This window comes from Ovis canadensis, chromosome 17 (genome assembly GCF_042477335.2).
Source record: "Ovis canadensis isolate MfBH-ARS-UI-01 breed Bighorn chromosome 17, ARS-UI_OviCan_v2, whole genome shotgun sequence".
Lineage (NCBI taxonomy): Eukaryota > Metazoa > Chordata > Mammalia > Artiodactyla > Bovidae > Ovis > Ovis canadensis.
In genome coordinates this window covers 77,913,887-77,930,091 of record NC_091261.1, presented here as the reverse complement: position 1 = coordinate 77,930,091, position 16,205 = coordinate 77,913,887, and the positions used below count along the sequence as shown (strand labels likewise).

Sequence of the window (16,205 nt, the reverse complement as noted above, 5' to 3'; positions counted from 1 at the left end):
ATTCGGGGATGTTTCTCTTTTGAGGGGGACTGTGATCGTTTCAGTGGTACAGGACTTAATTTGGCCATTTCCCCGGAGAGTGACTTGCTCTCTGCAGGTTTAGACAAAGCCGCCCCTGTGGCATCGGGCGTGGGCTCCCCCTTATTGAGGGGTTCACAGGGGGACCTGCGGGAGGGAGATGTGGGGCAGGCGACCTGGCACCCCTGCACACCCTGCCCCCGCTTCCAGCACCACCACCCCTGCCCCCGCTTGACAAACAGCATGGGGTCTTCCCACCCCGTCTAGTCTGGTTTTTTCCAAGAGCTTGTCACAGCAGGTGTGATTCTCAGCCAGACATGCACTGTGTCAGGAAGGTGTTGAAAAGTGGAGTGAGTGAGGTTATGAGGAGGACAGGTGGGCCATGCTGGACGTGGCCCCACCTGTGCTGGCTTCCAGGTGCCGGGAGAAGCCCTGACGGGTGCTCGCTGCCTTTCCTCCCCTCCTAGTCTCACCTGAGGAAGAGCCCGCCCACCTATTCCAGCTCCACGTCCATGGCGGCGGTGGTCGGCAACCCCAAGCTGCCATCGGCGGTGATGGACAGGTGGCTGTGGGGCCCGATGCCGTCAGCCGAGGAGGAAGCCTACATGGTCTCCGAGCTGCTGGGCTGCCAGCCGCTGGTGGGCAGCGTGGCTACCAAAGAGCGGGTCATGAGCGCCCTGACGCAGGCCGAGTGCGTCCACTTCGCCACCCACATCTCTTGGAAACTGTCGGCCTTGGTCCTCACGCCCAGTGTGGACGGCGCCCCTGCGGGCAGCAAGAGCTCCTTCGGCCACCCCTACACCATCCCCGAGTCCCTGCGGGTGCAGGACGACGCCAGTGACGGCGAGAGCATCTCGGACTGCCCGCCGCTGCAGGAGCTGCTGCTCACGGCTGCCGACATTCTGGACCTGCGCCTGCCCGTCAAGCTGGTGGTGCTCGGCTCTTCCCAGGAGTCCAGCAGCAGGATCACGGCCGACGGGGTGGTGGCGCTGACACGGGCCTTCCTGGCGGCGGGCGCTCAGTGCGTCCTCGTGTCTCTGTGGCCCGTGCCTGTGGCCGCCTCCAAGATGTTCCTGCACGCCCTGTACTCGTCCCTGCTCAACGGCCTGAAGGCCAGCGCGGCGCTGGGCGAGGCCATGAAGGTGGTGCAGAGCAGCAAGGCCTTCTCACACCCCTCCAACTGGGCAGGTAGGGGCTCAGGAGCCGTCAGAGGGCCCGGGGCGAGGGGCAGGGGCTCGGGCGCCCGGCAGGGGGCGGGGGGGGGGGCGGGGGCGGGGGCTCGGGCTCCTGTCAGAAGGCTAGTGGGTTTTGGGGTGGGGTGTGAGGAAGGGAACCCTGAGGAAAGGACAGTGCAGAGGCTCCAGGAGAGTCCCCCGGCTGAGACTCTGGCCTGCTGCCAAGTCAGCCTTGACTCGCCTGATAGGAAAGTGGTCTTTTGAGCAGGGAGCAGCAGGCGAGCTCGCTGTCTAAGTGTGTCGAGTGGGTGCTGGGGGCTCCATTTACAGCCCTCCTGTGACTCCCAGCCTGTAGGAAGGAGCAGTCAGCGCCGTAGAAAGACCTGAGGTTTGGTCGTCAGGGGGCTTGGGTTCAGTCCAGCTTTGTGTCAGGCTGTGTGACCTGAGCTGCGTTGTAGCTGTGAAAGTTGCTCCATCGTATCTCTTTGCAACCCCATGGACGATAGCGTCCGTGGAAAATCCAGGCCAGAATACTAGAATGGGTAGCCTTTCCCTTCTCCAGGGGATCTTCTCGACCCAGGGATTGAACCCAGGTCTCCTGCATTGCAGGCGGATTCTTTATTAGCTGAGCCACAATCCTACCCATGCTGCAGTGACCCCTAAAACAGGAACACCAGAAACACTGTTCTCAAACATTTACACTTTATTGTTTTAACGGCAAAAAAATACACCATTCATTTATATGTTTAAAAATAGCCCCCCAAGGTCCCACAGGATGTATTATTGCAGGGTTTGTGGGGACCAGCCCTGTGCGTGGCTGCAGTCCTGACTGGACCCCTTCCCCAACTTGTCAGCGTGCTCGTGTAAGTGGTTTTCGGTCCTAGCTTAGTTTCAGTGACAGCAGAAAAGCCAACTTTGTTATGGGGGAAAGTGTTTAACGGTGCTGCCCTGTTAGCCTGGAGAACAGCCTCGGTGCATTCATTCTTAGAAGCCTTTCCCCCCGTGACTCGGGGCAGGAGCTAGAGCTCCTAGAGCTGCTCTGCGGTGCCTCCCCCAGGCCCAGGCCCCACTCACAGAAGTGGGTGCTGGGGAAGCAGCCGTGGGGCAGGAGGAAGGCAGACATGTGGCTCCCCCAAGCCAGGCTCCGTTTGCTTGTCTGGGGGAGAACCGCCTCCTGTCCCCTCCTCTGGTGACTTGAGGAGTCGAGCACACTGCTCCATTCCAGCAGACACCAGTGAATTTCAGGGAAAAAGGGCAGATTATTCCTTGGGATGGGGGCTGAGCCAGCGGAGGGCCGCCTCCTGGCTTGCTCAGCACAGCAGGAGCACAGGGGCACCTTCCCGAGCAGCTTGCCCAGCAGACAGCGTTGCTTCTTAAAGTGGGGGTGGGGTGTGTCAAGCTGCCCATGCGTAGCTGCCCTGGTCCAGCCCCTGGAGCAGCTGCCCTGGTCCAGCCCCTGGAGCAGCTGCCCTGGTGCTCTGCGTGTGAGCTGGGGTGGGGAGGGACCGCCCTGAGGTGCATTCATGTCCTCACAGGGTTCATGCTTATCGGCAGCGACGTGAAGCTCAACAGTCCCTCCTCGCTCATCGGACAGGCCCTCACCGAGATCCTCCAGCGCCCGGAGCGCGCGCGGGATGCCCTGCGAGTGCTGCTGCACCTGGTAAGGGGCGCGGGGCCCTCGGGGAGGCGGCTGCGATGCTCGAGCAGCAGTGAGGCTGGGGTCCCGCGGCAGTGGGGGCAAGGGACGAGCAGATGGAGGGGACTTTGTCCCCAGTGTCTGTGGGTCAAGTCACTTGGTCCGAGCGGTGGGCATGGTGGGTGGTCACCCATGGCTCACCGTCCTCGCCCAGACCCTGGAGGGGCAGCCAAGTGGGATTCTGGAGTAAGGCCTGACCACAGCCACTTCCAGCCATGTGGCTTTAGGCAAATGACCTTGCTCTCTGAGCCTCAGCTGCAAGTGGAAGGGGATAAAAATGTACCTTTTCAAGGTTACCTTGAGGGCTAGAGAAAAGATGAGTAGCTGGCACCCAACAGGGTCCCAGTAGCTGAGAGCTGGTATAATCAGAGGATACTGGCCTCTCCCTAAAGTCAGCTGGAAGAGTTGAAGACTGGCCCTGCTCGTCTACAGAACTGAAAGGTTGTAAACCAAGCCAGGAGTGACGTGAAACTTGTTCCACCTTTTCATCTTGATAACCTAGAGGCAGTTTCAAATAATTCAGAATTCTTAGCCTCCTTGAATTCTGCCAGAAAGACCAGGCGCTGTCCAGCGCATGGCAGCAACCCACCCTGCATCCCTTGTTGTTGTTGTTGTCACTCGATTGGGTCTGACTCTGCGACCCCATGGACTGTAGCCTCCCGGCTCCTCTGTCCATGGGGTTTCCCAGGCGTGGGTTGCTATTTCCTCCTCCAGGGGGTCGTCAGGCGGATTCTTTACCACTGAGCCACCAGGGAGGTCCCCACCACATCCACGTTCTTTCCAAATCCAAGGCCCACACTCCCCCCGTGGCCACCTGGCAGCTCAGAGGAGCTGAGGAGGGAAGAGCTGGCGAAGGCTTCTCCTGGGGTCCCCGAGTGGACACGGCCTTGGCCAGGGGGCCGGGCAGGCTCCAGTGATGGGTCAGCCACAGCCGCTTCTTACTCAGGTCTGTCTGAAGGTTTTCTCAGACTTAAAAAAAGTCAGTATGTGGACAGCACTGCTGCAGGCTGATCTCTGACAGCTCTCGGGCTGGACACAAGGAAGCACCCCCACCCCACTGGGCAGACGCACTCACGTGCTTTGAGAATTTGGGGAGACCTTCTCCAAAGGTCTCTTCTTTTAACCTGGGCCTGCAAGCTGAACGTAAAGTTGCTCAGCACCAGGACACTGGCAGGCGGTGCCCCCCTCCCTGCTGTAGGTGTTGGCACTGCCTCCCAGGGCCGGAATCCAGCCTCAGGGCCCCTCAAGTTCATCCAGGGTTCTCGCCTCATTCTTGGCTTCATCTTTGGGGATGAGTGTAGGGCCCATGGGTCGAATTCACCAGTCCTTCCCTACCTACCTAGCAGACAGTGTCCCCAGGGGCTGCCCAGCACGAGGGACAGCAGCTGGCTGCCCGTCTGTCCTGCCCGGGAACTCATGTTTCCTCCTACCTGTGAAGTCAGCCCCCAGCGCCCCGGGGTCTCTCCTTTTGTGGCTGCACCTTGCGGCATGCGTCATTTTCCTGGTGAGGGACTGAACCCGCGCCCCTGCAGTAGGAGCGCAGAGCCCTGACTACAGGGGGTTCCCTACAGTCTGGACCTGGGAAACACAATGGTACAGGGTAAGTTCCTAAAAGCAGGCTCACCTGGCCAAGGGTTGTTTTCAAACCTTGAGTACACTGAGTGCCTCCAGATGTGATGCTGTCTGTTTTCCTCTTACTTTCTGTTGAGCTGCACAGCTCGTGGGAGCCCAGTCCCCTCACAGGGGTTGGACCTGGGCCCAAGGCAGTGGGACCACGGAGTCCTGACGACAGGGCAGCCGGGGAATCGCCCAGCGCCCGCGGGCTGTACTCTGGGGGCGTCCTGGACAGCGCTCTGTCCCTGCCAGGGGTGTGCAGGGCAGGGGATGTCTCAGGACCGACCGATGCTTCCCATGGAGTCAAGGGGCCGAGGGAAGGTGCATGACTGCTGCAGGCGCCGTGGAGGCTCCTGGAGAGCTGAGGGCCTGTTACCTGGCGGTCCCGGAACGTGCAGGACAGGGTCCAGAGGTCAGTGCCGCAGGCAGAGGAGTCGGAGGTCTGGGGGACACAGGCCCAGTGAGGGCACCGCCTCATGTGTGTGCGGGATCCTGAAGGCCTGAGGGTTCGTCCTGGTGATGGGCAGTCAGCCTGCAGGGTTTGGGGCAGGCCCTGGGCAGGAGATGGGTTTCCAGACAGATCTCCCACGTGCGTGGAGGTGCCAGAGCCTGGAGCCACATTAGGGAAGGGCCGGGACTCTTTGGAGCCCCCAGCCCTCGCTGGCTCTGAGAGTGGCGGTCCCTCCCTTGCGGGGCGCTGGCTGCTGCTGTGTGGCCCTCAGGCCTGGGTGTGGCCGTCAGCCCCGCACCGCTCCCCACACTGGCTGTGTGTCCCCCAAAAGCCACCTGGAGAGAAACCAGGGTCCCCACGCCCGCCCAGAGCAGCGCCTCCCCCTCCCCCACAGGTGGAGAAGTCGCTGCAGCGCATCCAGAATGGGCAGCGCAACGCCATGTACACGTCCCAGCAGAGCGTGGAGAACAAAGTGGGCGGCACCCCCGGCTGGCAGGCCCTCCTCACCGCTGTGGGCTTCCGGCTGGACCCCCCGGCCAGCGGCCTGCCAGCGGCCGTCTTCTTCCCGACCTCCGACCCGGGCGACCGGCTCCAGCAGTGCAGCAGCACCATCCAGTCCCTGCTGGGTGAGCCTCGGCCGGCAGCACGTGCAGCGTGGGGGGCTGTGGTTCCCGCTGCTCTTGGACGGGGAGGAGCCGGGGTCTCCGGAGTCCCTGACGCAGACTCCTCCGGCCTGGTGCTTCCATCTGTGACCCCCAGCTCTGCCCCTCACGGGGTAGACAGCAGCGGCTCAAACGTTTTGTCGGCAGCTTCGGGCCCAACAGGGCCCTGTGGCTGAACCCGGGGTCATAGGGCTCCGCTTCTTGCATCGCTTGGCGGGGGGTGATGCTGCCTGAGCGACCAGTCAGGATCCTGGGGTGACCATGTGCAGCCTCTGGCTGCCCTTCTCAGAGAGCATCCAGGTGGGACTTGGACACACTGTCTGGCTGTGCTGAGCTTTTGAAAGTGGGAGCAAAGCTGAGCATTCGGGGTGCGTTCCCCTAGGAAGGTGCAGACTGTGGGTGCAGCGTGCCCCTCCAGATGACACCGCCTCCTCCTTGCCGTAGGTCTGCCCAACCCTGCCCTCCAAGCCCTCTGCAAGCTCATCACAGCCTCGGAGACGGGCGAGCAGCTCATCAGCCGGGTGAGTCCAGCAGGAAGCAGAGCCCGGGGGCTGGGCCGCATTGAGGGACAGAGGTCCGATCCAAACAGGAAGCTCAGCCCTCGGGATGAGGGAGAGGCGAGAGCTGGGGTAGGTCGGCCAGCACGGAGGAGCTGGTTCTCAGGCCCTCTCTGGGCGCTGAGTGCCAACAGCACCAGGGCCTCAGAGGACGCCCAAGGGGCCCCAGTCCCCTGTGGTCTCAGGGCTCTTCCTGACCTCTGCATACAGCGGCCTCCTGCACTGGGCACCCCTGACCACCACTGCCCCAAGCCAGCAGGTGTTCCCATACTTATTCTCAGGTCAGAGCGTGACCCCTGCCTGAGACAGCACCACCGCTGAGGCAGTGGTGAGCACAGTCACCTCTCATGGAAGATACTGCTTAGCAAGTTCTTCACAAAGTGCTTTCTTTTAGGGGAAGGTAGATCTGATTTAGAGAACTGGAGGATTCTAGCCCTTGGCATCATGTAGGCCGTTCTTGAATTGGCCACCGAGCTTCAGATCTTCCTCTTGGCCTGTGCGGGTCTGGAACAAGCCCCTGGTGACAATGTAGTGACCCCTGAAGAGGACGGAGCGGTTTTAAGTGTAATAATTTGACAAAGTAATATACATTATTAGTCTTTATCAGCAGATTTCCTTTTAGTGGACCTGTTTATCTGTAGAAATAAGCTGCTCCGTCGAGGGTTCAGCCCTGGTGCCTCTCCCCCGATTCCGAGCGTAGCTCACTGATCGTGAGTTTCTGCTCGTTTCGTAATAAGCGTTAGGATCTGCTCGTTGGGGAGAATCAGGAAGACACTTCAGGGCTACAAGCCTGTGCTCTTCCAAGAGAAAAGGCTAGAGGCACGTGTGTAGGGTGAGGCTGAGCATTGGAGCCAACTGCTTACTTTCTTGCTTTTGGTGGCATGGGGACCTCCACAGCCCCTGCCCCGGGACGGCAGGCACTTCTGAGCCACTCGAATCGGAGACTGCTTTGGAGTGGCCACAAGGGCCCGCAGTCCCGCCCCCTCCTGGCAAGGAAGGGCAGGCGGCGACCTCTGGGGCGTCTGGCGGGGGGTGGCTGCGCCTTCTCCTGTGTCCCTGCTGACTCTCACTCCTCTCCGCTCCCCGCCGGGTCAGAGCCAGCCCGCTTCCTACAGCAGTGATCAGCGTGTGGTGCATAACAGCCTGTGCTTGAGTCTAAACTCTCTTCTCTCTCTCTCTCTCTCTCATACTCTGCTGGCCGAAGGCTGTTAGGAATGTGGTTGGAATGGTGAGTACCACTCTCAGTGGCACTGCTGTCCGGTGAGCCCCTCGACCCGCCCGCCCTGCCCCGTGCTGCTGGCCCAGGCGGCTGCCCCAGCCCTCGGCTCTGGCTCCCTTTCCGGCTCCGCCCGCTCTGCTCTGGATCTGACCTTTCAAGTTCCCTCAGAACGGCAGGCCAGCAGCCCCGGGGGGAGTGCTCACGCTCAGCAGGTGTCTGGGAGCCCCCTGCCCCTCCTCTCGCCCCGAGCCCCCCCCGCTCCCACGGAGAGGACAGAGGGCAGCAGGCACAGAGGCCCCGTGAAAAGAACTTGAGGTGCTGCACACACAGGAGGCCGTTAGCCGTGCCCGTGCCCAGTGCGCGGGCAGCTTAGGGACGAGCCCCGGGCTGGCGCAGGCTGACGCTCTCCCTGCTCAGCTCCACCAGGTGCTGGTGCAGCTGCAGGCCGGCGAGAAGGAGCAGGACTTCGCCGCGGCGCCCATCCAGGTCTCCATCAGCGTTCAGCTGTGGCGGCTCCCCGGCTGCCATGAGTTCCTGGCGGCTCTAGGTAGGCCCGCGTCCGCGAAGGGGCTCCTTTCCTTCCACCTTTCTTTTTAACCTGTTTCTCTCCTGGTTTCTGTTGGGTGCCGTTGGTAGACACTCGGGTCTTAGTGTTGCTTCTGTGTTTATTACTCAGTGGCTAACATGAGGGCTGGTGCTTCAGCACAGCTCCCAGACGGCCTTCCGGCTGCCCCCATCCCCTACAAGGTTATTTCCTCCTCACACTCAGAGTCATCGTGTTAAGATGAATCTGCTGGGAGTCAAGCCATGACTACAGCCTAAAGAAAGCTGTCACGATTTCAACATTGGGCTCTATCACTGGCTACACAAACTTGGCAGAGAAAAAAATACAATCGAAACTGCCTTTGACCACAGAAACCTAGGACAGCCTGATGCAAGATCCTCCTCCAGTCAGGACACTCCCTCCTCCAGCGCTGTGGGCCAGCTGAGGAAGCTCCAGCACCACCGCTGTCTCCTCGTCAATCACCCCAAGAGGCTGTGCCGTCCTGCCGCAGGCACGGGGGAGGCAGCAGTGAGCACAGGACAGAAGGTCCTTCTCTTATCAGAGCTTTCATACCAGAGGGACAGACAGACAGACAGAAAGATGCAGTCTACGGGGAGCAGCTCAGAAGTGAAGAACCCCGGCACGGACAGAAGCATCAGGGCCACAGAGATGGGCAGGAGCCCCGCAGGCCCAGAGCCTGTGGAGGAAAGATCCAGGCCGAGGGAAGAGCCTGAGGCCTGGGCAGGGGACACAGAGGCAGATCCTGGGGATCGAGATGCTGGTGGGAGGCGCTTGGTTTTTAGTCTGAGGGAGTGGGGATCTGATGCCTTGTGGGAATGTTCCTCCTGCGTGGGAAGCCTGGGCACCTTTTCTAGCCCATTAAATGACCTTTCCCAGCCCATCTCAACTTGGGGGCTTCCACCTGTCTTTGGAGGCAAGGAGGAAACCCACACAACCCTACAGGGGTTCCAAATCCCCTGACAGTAGGTACTCTGACATCCTTTATGATTTTTATTATTTGCTTGTTTCTTGTGGACTTAAAACATAGCCTTCTTGGTATAAACATAGTACATTTATATCTAGTAAGCGTAGTCATGAGCAAGTGGAGCAGGGCTGAGAAGGACTAGCTCCATGCCCAGGATGGGTCTCACTTGTATGAGGCTGCAGGTGAGGCAAGGCCAGAGCCGAGGTCTTTCTGTGAGGAGGAGGAGGAGCTCCTGTCCTCCCGGGGACAGGCTGTGTTGCTGGCACACTCTCGGGTTGGGGTCCTGGGTGCTTTTTGTTGATGCTCCTCTACTTTCTGAATCCCACTGATACTCAAGGGCGAGTCGGGAGAACTACCCCCTCCAGCCCTCGGCAAGTCACAGGCTGTGACATTTAGAGAACTCAGTTATGTTGGGACAACCAGTTCAAGTCCCCTTGATAGAGGATTCTAAACTAAAACGTTATTAGTCATTCATTTTCTAAGTGCTGAGTTCTCAGATACCTTCCTGTTGGTTTCAGGGTCTGTTTAGAGTTCAGAGGGACAAATGTCCAATAGCAACCAGAATGCTGAGTTCAAGGCACCTTTATTGAGTCCAGTTCCCAGGCCCAACACAGGACTTACAAGAATAAAAAAGACAGGTTTCTCATCTGGCGCTGGGGTCCGTGCTGTAGGAACACTGAGGTGAGGCAGGGAAGGGCCTGGGAGCGCTGGGCTGCTGCTGGCCCCAAGTGTCCACACTGTTTGAAGCAGAGCTCAGTGATCTGCTGGGAGGTTAAGTGAAGACATTCTGAGCCGAGCCCCTTCGGCCCTAGGTCCTTACCTGCTGGCTGCTTCCGCCACGGCCCCAGTGAGTCCAAGTGCTGTGGCAACAGCTTGTTAGGCGGCCGCCCGGCCTTTGTTGTACCCGCGCTGGGTCTTATTAGACTCGGGGCTGTTCCCTGTGGGCTCCGGCGGGGCGGAGCGAGTCCCTGGTGGGCGCTCCAGCCCAGAACAGATTCTGCAGCATTGGAGAAGCTCGTCTCAGAGCCTGTGGGGCAGACCATGCCCACACGCAGAGACACCGTCCTTGCAAAGCTCCCACCTTCTCCTGCACCAGCTTCAGATGTCCGGCCGAACAGAGGAGCCAGTGTTTGTCCTCGACAGTCTTTTTTAAGTGAACCGTTCTGCAAAGAATGGAGACAAGTGTCAAGGAGCCTTACTCCTCCCAGCTCCTCTCTGGAGAGGGCAGGGCAGGGCAGCAGCCAGCGCTCTGTGGAAGGACAGCGGTCAGGGGAGCCCCTGCAGGTGTGAGGGGTGCCTGTGACTGATGTTCTTGGGACCGATGTGCAGGCAGGGCTTTCCGAGGGGTCTGCACAGGTTCCCCAGGACAGGGTGAGAAGCCCTAGAGTGCACGTCCTTTTCAGGCCCGCGAAGCTTCCCCAAGGAGGCAGGTGTTCATGGTCTTTGTTTCTCTAGGTTTTGATCTCTGTGAGGTCGGTCAGGAGGAAGTAATCCTGAAAACTGGGAAACAAGCCAACCGACGGACCATGCACTTTGCGCTCCAGGCCCTGCTTGCGCTCTTCGGTAAGAGCACCTTGCAGCTCCCAGGAGCTACGGGCACGGCCCTGGGTATGGTTTGGGAAGGGGAAGAATTAAGTGAGCGAATGTCTGCTGTATGTCAGGGAATGTCCAAAAAACAAGCTCCCTATACTGCTGGACCTCAGCTTATGGTGTGCGCATGCACAGTATATGTCAGACGAGGAAATTGAGGGACAAGGAAGTGCAGGTGGCATCGGAGGAGAGGTGCTGCGGGAGGGGCGGCACCCAGAGCTGGGCCTGCAGGGCGGTTTTCAAACCCTGGGGCAAGCCTGCCCTCAAGGGGCGGAGTGAGGCTGAATGCTGGCGCTGTTGGTGTCAAGGCTTGATGGCAACCAGCAAAGCCCGCTGATGAACGTGCTCAGAGAGGGGTTAGAGATGACAGCTGCCAGCATGGGCTGCCATGGGTGAAGCTGCACGAGCACTGGGTCTGAGTTCCCTCTTGGACGCATGCAGAGGCAGCTGGTCAGACGAGTCCAGAGTGGAGATATTAACGTGCCCACAGAACTCAGGCAAACAAGACTGTCCTGTGGGCCCTCCCGGGGTCAACGTCACAGATGAGGCAGGGCCGGGGAAGGCTCATACCCCAAGGGTGTGATCTGTGCAGAAGCGGGCAGTGAAATGGCCACTGATGACCTTTACATGAGCTGGGGAAACAAAAGCCTGTCTGGAGCGGGTTCTGAGCAGGTGGGAGGGAGGGCGCTGCGATGTGGGGTGATGCGGCCACGGGGCCTTGGGCCTGCAGCGCTGGGGGCCTCTCCTGTTTCTGTCCCCAGCGTGAGACTTACCTTTTCCCACAGGACTGTTTTCCAGGCTTGAGACAAATTCAGATTGTGTATAACTAGCTTCTATGCATATGAGGATGCTTGTGAAAGAAGTCAACACCATAGAGAATTCTAACTGTGCTCCTTTGTCGTAGATTCCACCGAGCTGCCCAAGCGCCTCAGCCTGGACAGCTCGTCCTCCCTGGAGTCGCTGGCCTCGGCCCAGTCTGTCTCCAACGCTCTGCCCCTGGGCTACCAGCACCCTCCTTTCTCCCCGACCGGGGCGGAGAGCATAGCCTCAGACGCCATCTCTGTGTACAGCCTGAGCTCCATCGCCTCCTCCATGAGCTTCGTCTCCAAGCCTGATGTGGGGTCAGAAGGCGCCGTCCCTCGGGGACGGCAAGACTACGAGCGGTCCAAGAACACCTGCCCACCGCGCGCTGCCCTGCCCCGCAGCCCGCTGTCCCCGCCCGCCCGCCCCGCAGGCGCCAAGGACGAGGAGGAGTACGAGGGGTTCTCCATCATTAGCACGGAGCCCTTGGCGGCCTCCCAGGAGGACCCACCAACGGGCTTCTCACCCGACCACAAGCAGGCCCGCGTGGGGACAGCGGGCGGCATCAAAGTCTCGGTGAGCTCAAGCACTCCAAACTCTCCCGTTAAAATGACTCTGATTCCCAGCCCAAACTCACCCTTCCAGAAAGTTGGAAAACTAGCAAGTTCAGATACGGGAGAATCAGACCAGTCGAGCACAGAAACAGATAGTACCGTGAAGTCCCAAGAAGAAAGCAACTCAAAGCTTGACCCTCAAGAGCTGGCGCAGAAGATTCTCGAGGAGACACAAAGCCATCTCATGGCAGTGGAGCGTCTTCAGAGGGGCGGCGGTCAGGGAGCCAGTTCTGAAGACGGCGTCTCCGTGCCCAACAGCGCTGCCGTCTTCCGAGCGTCAGAGACCAGCGCCTTCAGCAGGCCCGCCCTCTCCCACCAGAAGAGCCAGCCGTCGTCGTCGCCGGTCACCATCAAACCAAAGCCCCCAGCCAGGAGCTCCTCCCTCCCCAAGGTGAGCTCAGGGTACAGCAGCCCCACCGCCTCCGAGGCGTCCGCCAAAGACAGCCCGAGCCAGCACAGCGGCCGGCCGTCGCCTGGCTCCGACTCGCAGACCTCCCTGAGCGACCAGCCCCTCTTCAAGCTGAAGTACCCCAGCTCCCCCTACAGCGCTCACATCTCCAAATCTCCAAGGAACATGTCCCCCAGCTCAGGCCACCAGTCTCCCGCCGGAAGTGCACCGTCCCCGGCTCTCTCCTACTCCTCGGCAGGCTCCGCGCGGTCCAGCCCCGCCGACCACCCCGACCTCGACAAGCTGAAGATGGCGGCCATCGACGAGAAGGTGCAGGCCGTCCACAACCTGAAGATGTTCTGGCAGAGCACACCCCAGCACTCCACGGGACCAGTGAAAATATTCCGGGGGGCCCCTGGAACCATGACTTCCAAGAGAGATGTCCTCAGCCTCTTAAATTTGTCACCTCGGCACAACAAGAAGGAGGAGGGCGCAGACAAGCTGGAACTCAAGGAGCTGTCTTTGCAGCGACGTGGAGAGACACCCCCCAAAGCCCCGCCCAATGGACACTGGCGCACGGAGACCACCTCGCTGAGCACGCTGCCGCTGCCCGCCCGCCCGCCCGCCCCGGCTCCCACGCGCCCTTTGAGGCTTCCTTCTGGAAACGGCTACAAGTTTCTGTCCCCAGGAAGATTTTTTCCTTCCTCTAAATGCTAAAGCCTCTTCTATGCCCACCGACAGCAACCCGGAGCGCAGCGGCCCAGTGGGGCTCTCCGCACTCACTCGGCTGCCCTGCGTGCGCCTGCCCAGACGCCCCGCCCACTGGTGGCCCCCGGGGACTCTGGGCAGATTCACCAAAAGCCAGGACTTCTGTGGAGCTGGTACAGGACGCGCACGGAATTTTCTACACACGTCACCAAATGTTTACCTGTGAGCTCCCTCTTCTCATCTTTGATGCGATTCTTCAATAGGACTTTTGTACAAAAATGGTCAAGGTTCTGGGGCAGGGGAGGAGAGGGAGTACATATTTTGCTAAGAGGTATATATGCAGTACCTTTTATACACAGAATACAGAGCTTTTGTAAGGCTTTCAGGTGCTGGTTGGGGTACATAAAATCTAAGTTGAATTCTACATGAAAGTGTTGTTATAGTAGCCAAAAAAAACAAGATACCGGTTTTAAAAATGCCAATGATTTGTAATTAAATTGTAGCAATTCTGGTCTCACGGTACTGTAACATCATAGAACCGATGCAATAATTCACCTGGAAATAGTGCTTCCGTCCTGAACTCTGCTCTCCTGAGCTCTACAAATGTCCTTGGAGCCCCATGGTCAACCAAACTTGAAAATTTACATAACTCCTATCCAGGCATTTTAGAACTATGCAATTGTGATTTAAAATGCAACTTTGTGCTTTTAAAACATTACTGACCTTTTTTGTACGTGGATAAACAACTTGGTTTTGTTATCAATAGTACTTTGCATTTATAGCTATTATTTTTAAAAGCTCAAAAAGTTTTCTAAAATGTCAAATTTTGAATAGTCATCAATAAGTAATTATCAAATTTTTGGGGGGGAGTTTGAAATTATTCAGTTCCCTTAGAAGAAAAAAATAGCAAAAAAAAAAAAAAAAAAAAATCCCATGGCTAACTAGACTTAACCAGAATCTAGCCTTCCAGCTCCTATCCCTTTACTTCCTGCTTACTTTTATTATCTTTTCCCAACTCCAGGCTTCTAACACCCCTCCTATCTACATCTGCTGCCAGGTTCCCACAGTCCCAGCACCTCCCGCCTGTGAGCTGCACGTGACTCCCGTCTTGGTGTGACCGGTGCCCCAGCTCCTGTGGTCTGAGGACAGACCCTTACTGTCCACGGCCTCAGAAGCAGGGCCTCTGCTGGGATATATGAGTTACTGCTCAACAGGGAGAGAGAGTCTTAACCGTGTTGACATACAGGGAAAAAACAAGAGGGACTCTTCCTACAGCCATGAAAGTTCCCTGATACTGCCGCCAGCCAGGACGAGACAGAAGAACAGTCTAGGTAGGGGTAACCATTAACTTATTTTATAAGGAAATGAAATGCTGAAAATCACATTAGTGCCAAGTTTAGCTGGAGAACATGAGCCCCTTTTAGGTGATTCTCAAGTGGAACTCCTACCTCCTCCTGACTGTGAAGGTCCACCCAAAGAAGGCAGCAGCCTCTGGTCCTGGGACACCAGCCCCGGGGAGAGGACAGGCCTGGCAGCAGGCTCACTGACGACGACACCCTGGGGGTTAACCTCGGGGAGGCCTCACTTGACTCACACTGACCACCTGTCTATTATTCCTCACTGTACTCCGCAAAGAGGGAAAGGTAATATATACTCAATCTGTCTTACTCTCCTGAGCTGCGTCATAGAAACTTTTTGTGTTTAATCCAACAGCCATGTTGACAAAAGCAAGGAAGTCCCTCTCATCCTAACCCTGATCCCAACACTGGAAGAGAAATACTTTTATCAAGAAGCAAGCAACTATGAGGCTGTCTTTATGTCTTTTGTAAATGGTAATAAAAGTACCAATGTAGCAAATGAAAGCCAAGTTTATAGCACTGTGCATTTAGATAGCAAAATCAGGTCCTCAGTAACAAGAAACAAACCTCAAAAGTCAATTTCTGAATCCGCACGCATGTAGACAGTTAGGCTCGTCCTTTCTCAGCACCTCTCAGCCTCTCTCCCAAGTGCCAAGGAGCCCTGGAGGAAAGGCCGGTCTGTGCTCCGGCCCTGGGTGCCCACCTCCAGCACAGCCCCCTACCACCCAGACCGCTTCTCCTGGTTACCAAGCCAGCTAGGAGGACGTGTGGACCCTAACCTGGTTTTAGTCTAAGTACATTTGTTGTTGTAGGTTTCATGTTCAAAAGCCAAATGGAATATATGATTTTTTTTTTGGTCCTGGATATAAGCTTCAATGAAGGAAAGCAAAGATGATAAAATCAAGACCAACTGCCACTTCTTTCTGTTTACTGTCAGTCTTGGTGTTTTCTATTCAAGTGAGATGGATGTAAACTCAAAGTGAATTTTTTAGGCTTCCCTGAAAAAAGGATGCACTTAAAAATTATGTGAGATTGTGTAATTTGCAGATTTCTTTGTACAGATCAGGGGGTTGGCAAATGACCTCCAGGCTAAATCTGGTCAGAGGCCTGGATTTTTACAGCCATGAGCTAGCAATGGGTTTTACATTTTAAAATATTTATATAACTATCTACATAATATTGTGATTTTTACCTCTTGGTCCACAGAACCTCTTATGAAAACGTTTTGCTGACTCCTGGTCCAGATGGCAGAAAACACACCCGGCTCATGTTCTGTTTCTAGGCTCAGAAAGCGGCCGTCGGGCTGTGGACAGACTGACGGGGTGGGTGGGAACCCGAGCCCTATGGAGGGGAGGGACCAGCCCTGGAGGAGTCCTTGGCTCCCCGCCCCACGTGGAAGGGGTCGCTGGGTCGCTGTATGCAGACAGCATCGGACAGGACTTCTTTTTCAGCTCAGGAAACTGGAACCCCTGCCCCTGCTCTGCTCCATCAGATGCAAATACGCAAGCAATAAAATCTCCCTCTCCTACAAACCCTGGTAGCAGATCTTACTTCTCACCAGTGGGCCACGCAGGCAACTCTTCACACTTCACTCATCTTAACAGAGTCCATTTACCAAGACACAGCGAGCCACTCAGGCTTGCGTTCTGATCGTTTGGTATTGGTGTGTAGAGAAACGAGAACGTTCTCGCCTCCACCCACTTCCAACAGTCCCCAGCCCACACGCCGCCGTACACGCGTCCATATCTGCTCGGCTGTCCAGGGGAAGCCGGCAGGTGGTCACCGCCGCGGGTGCCCAGCAGTACCATCCCGCCCCCCAGCCACC

The 16,205-nt window shown here is 57.5% G+C and overlaps 1 protein-coding gene and 1 long non-coding RNA gene across 4 annotated transcripts in view; one reads left to right on the top strand and one right to left on the bottom strand.

Moving 5' to 3' along the window:
* TTC28 (tetratricopeptide repeat domain 28) overlaps positions 1 to 13,951 on the top strand; it is a 565,861-nt gene extending 551,910 nt beyond the window's left edge. For 2 of the 3 annotated variants that reach the window (XM_069557166.1, XM_069557169.1), the window contains 8 exons: positions 486 to 1,206; positions 2,729 to 2,853; positions 5,349 to 5,580; positions 6,061 to 6,137; positions 7,378 to 7,401; positions 7,810 to 7,939; positions 10,377 to 10,484; positions 11,416 to 13,951. In XM_069557166.1, the coding sequence (XP_069413267.1) occupies positions 486 to 1,206; positions 2,729 to 2,853; positions 5,349 to 5,580; positions 6,061 to 6,137; positions 7,378 to 7,401; positions 7,810 to 7,939; positions 10,377 to 10,484; positions 11,416 to 13,031 (3,033 nt within the window). In that variant the 3' untranslated portion in view covers positions 13,032 to 13,951. The remainder of the gene's footprint in view (positions 1 to 485; positions 1,207 to 2,728; positions 2,854 to 5,348; positions 5,581 to 6,060; positions 6,138 to 7,377; positions 7,402 to 7,809; positions 7,940 to 10,376; positions 10,485 to 11,415) is intronic. The other variant, XM_069557167.1, reaches the window with a different exon arrangement.
* LOC138422377 (uncharacterized) overlaps positions 8,945 to 16,205 on the bottom strand; it is a 63,799-nt gene continuing 56,538 nt past the window's right edge. The window contains exon 2 of the long non-coding RNA XR_011249855.1: positions 8,945 to 10,084. This is a non-coding gene — a long non-coding RNA (uncharacterized lncRNA). The remainder of the gene's footprint in view (positions 10,085 to 16,205) is intronic.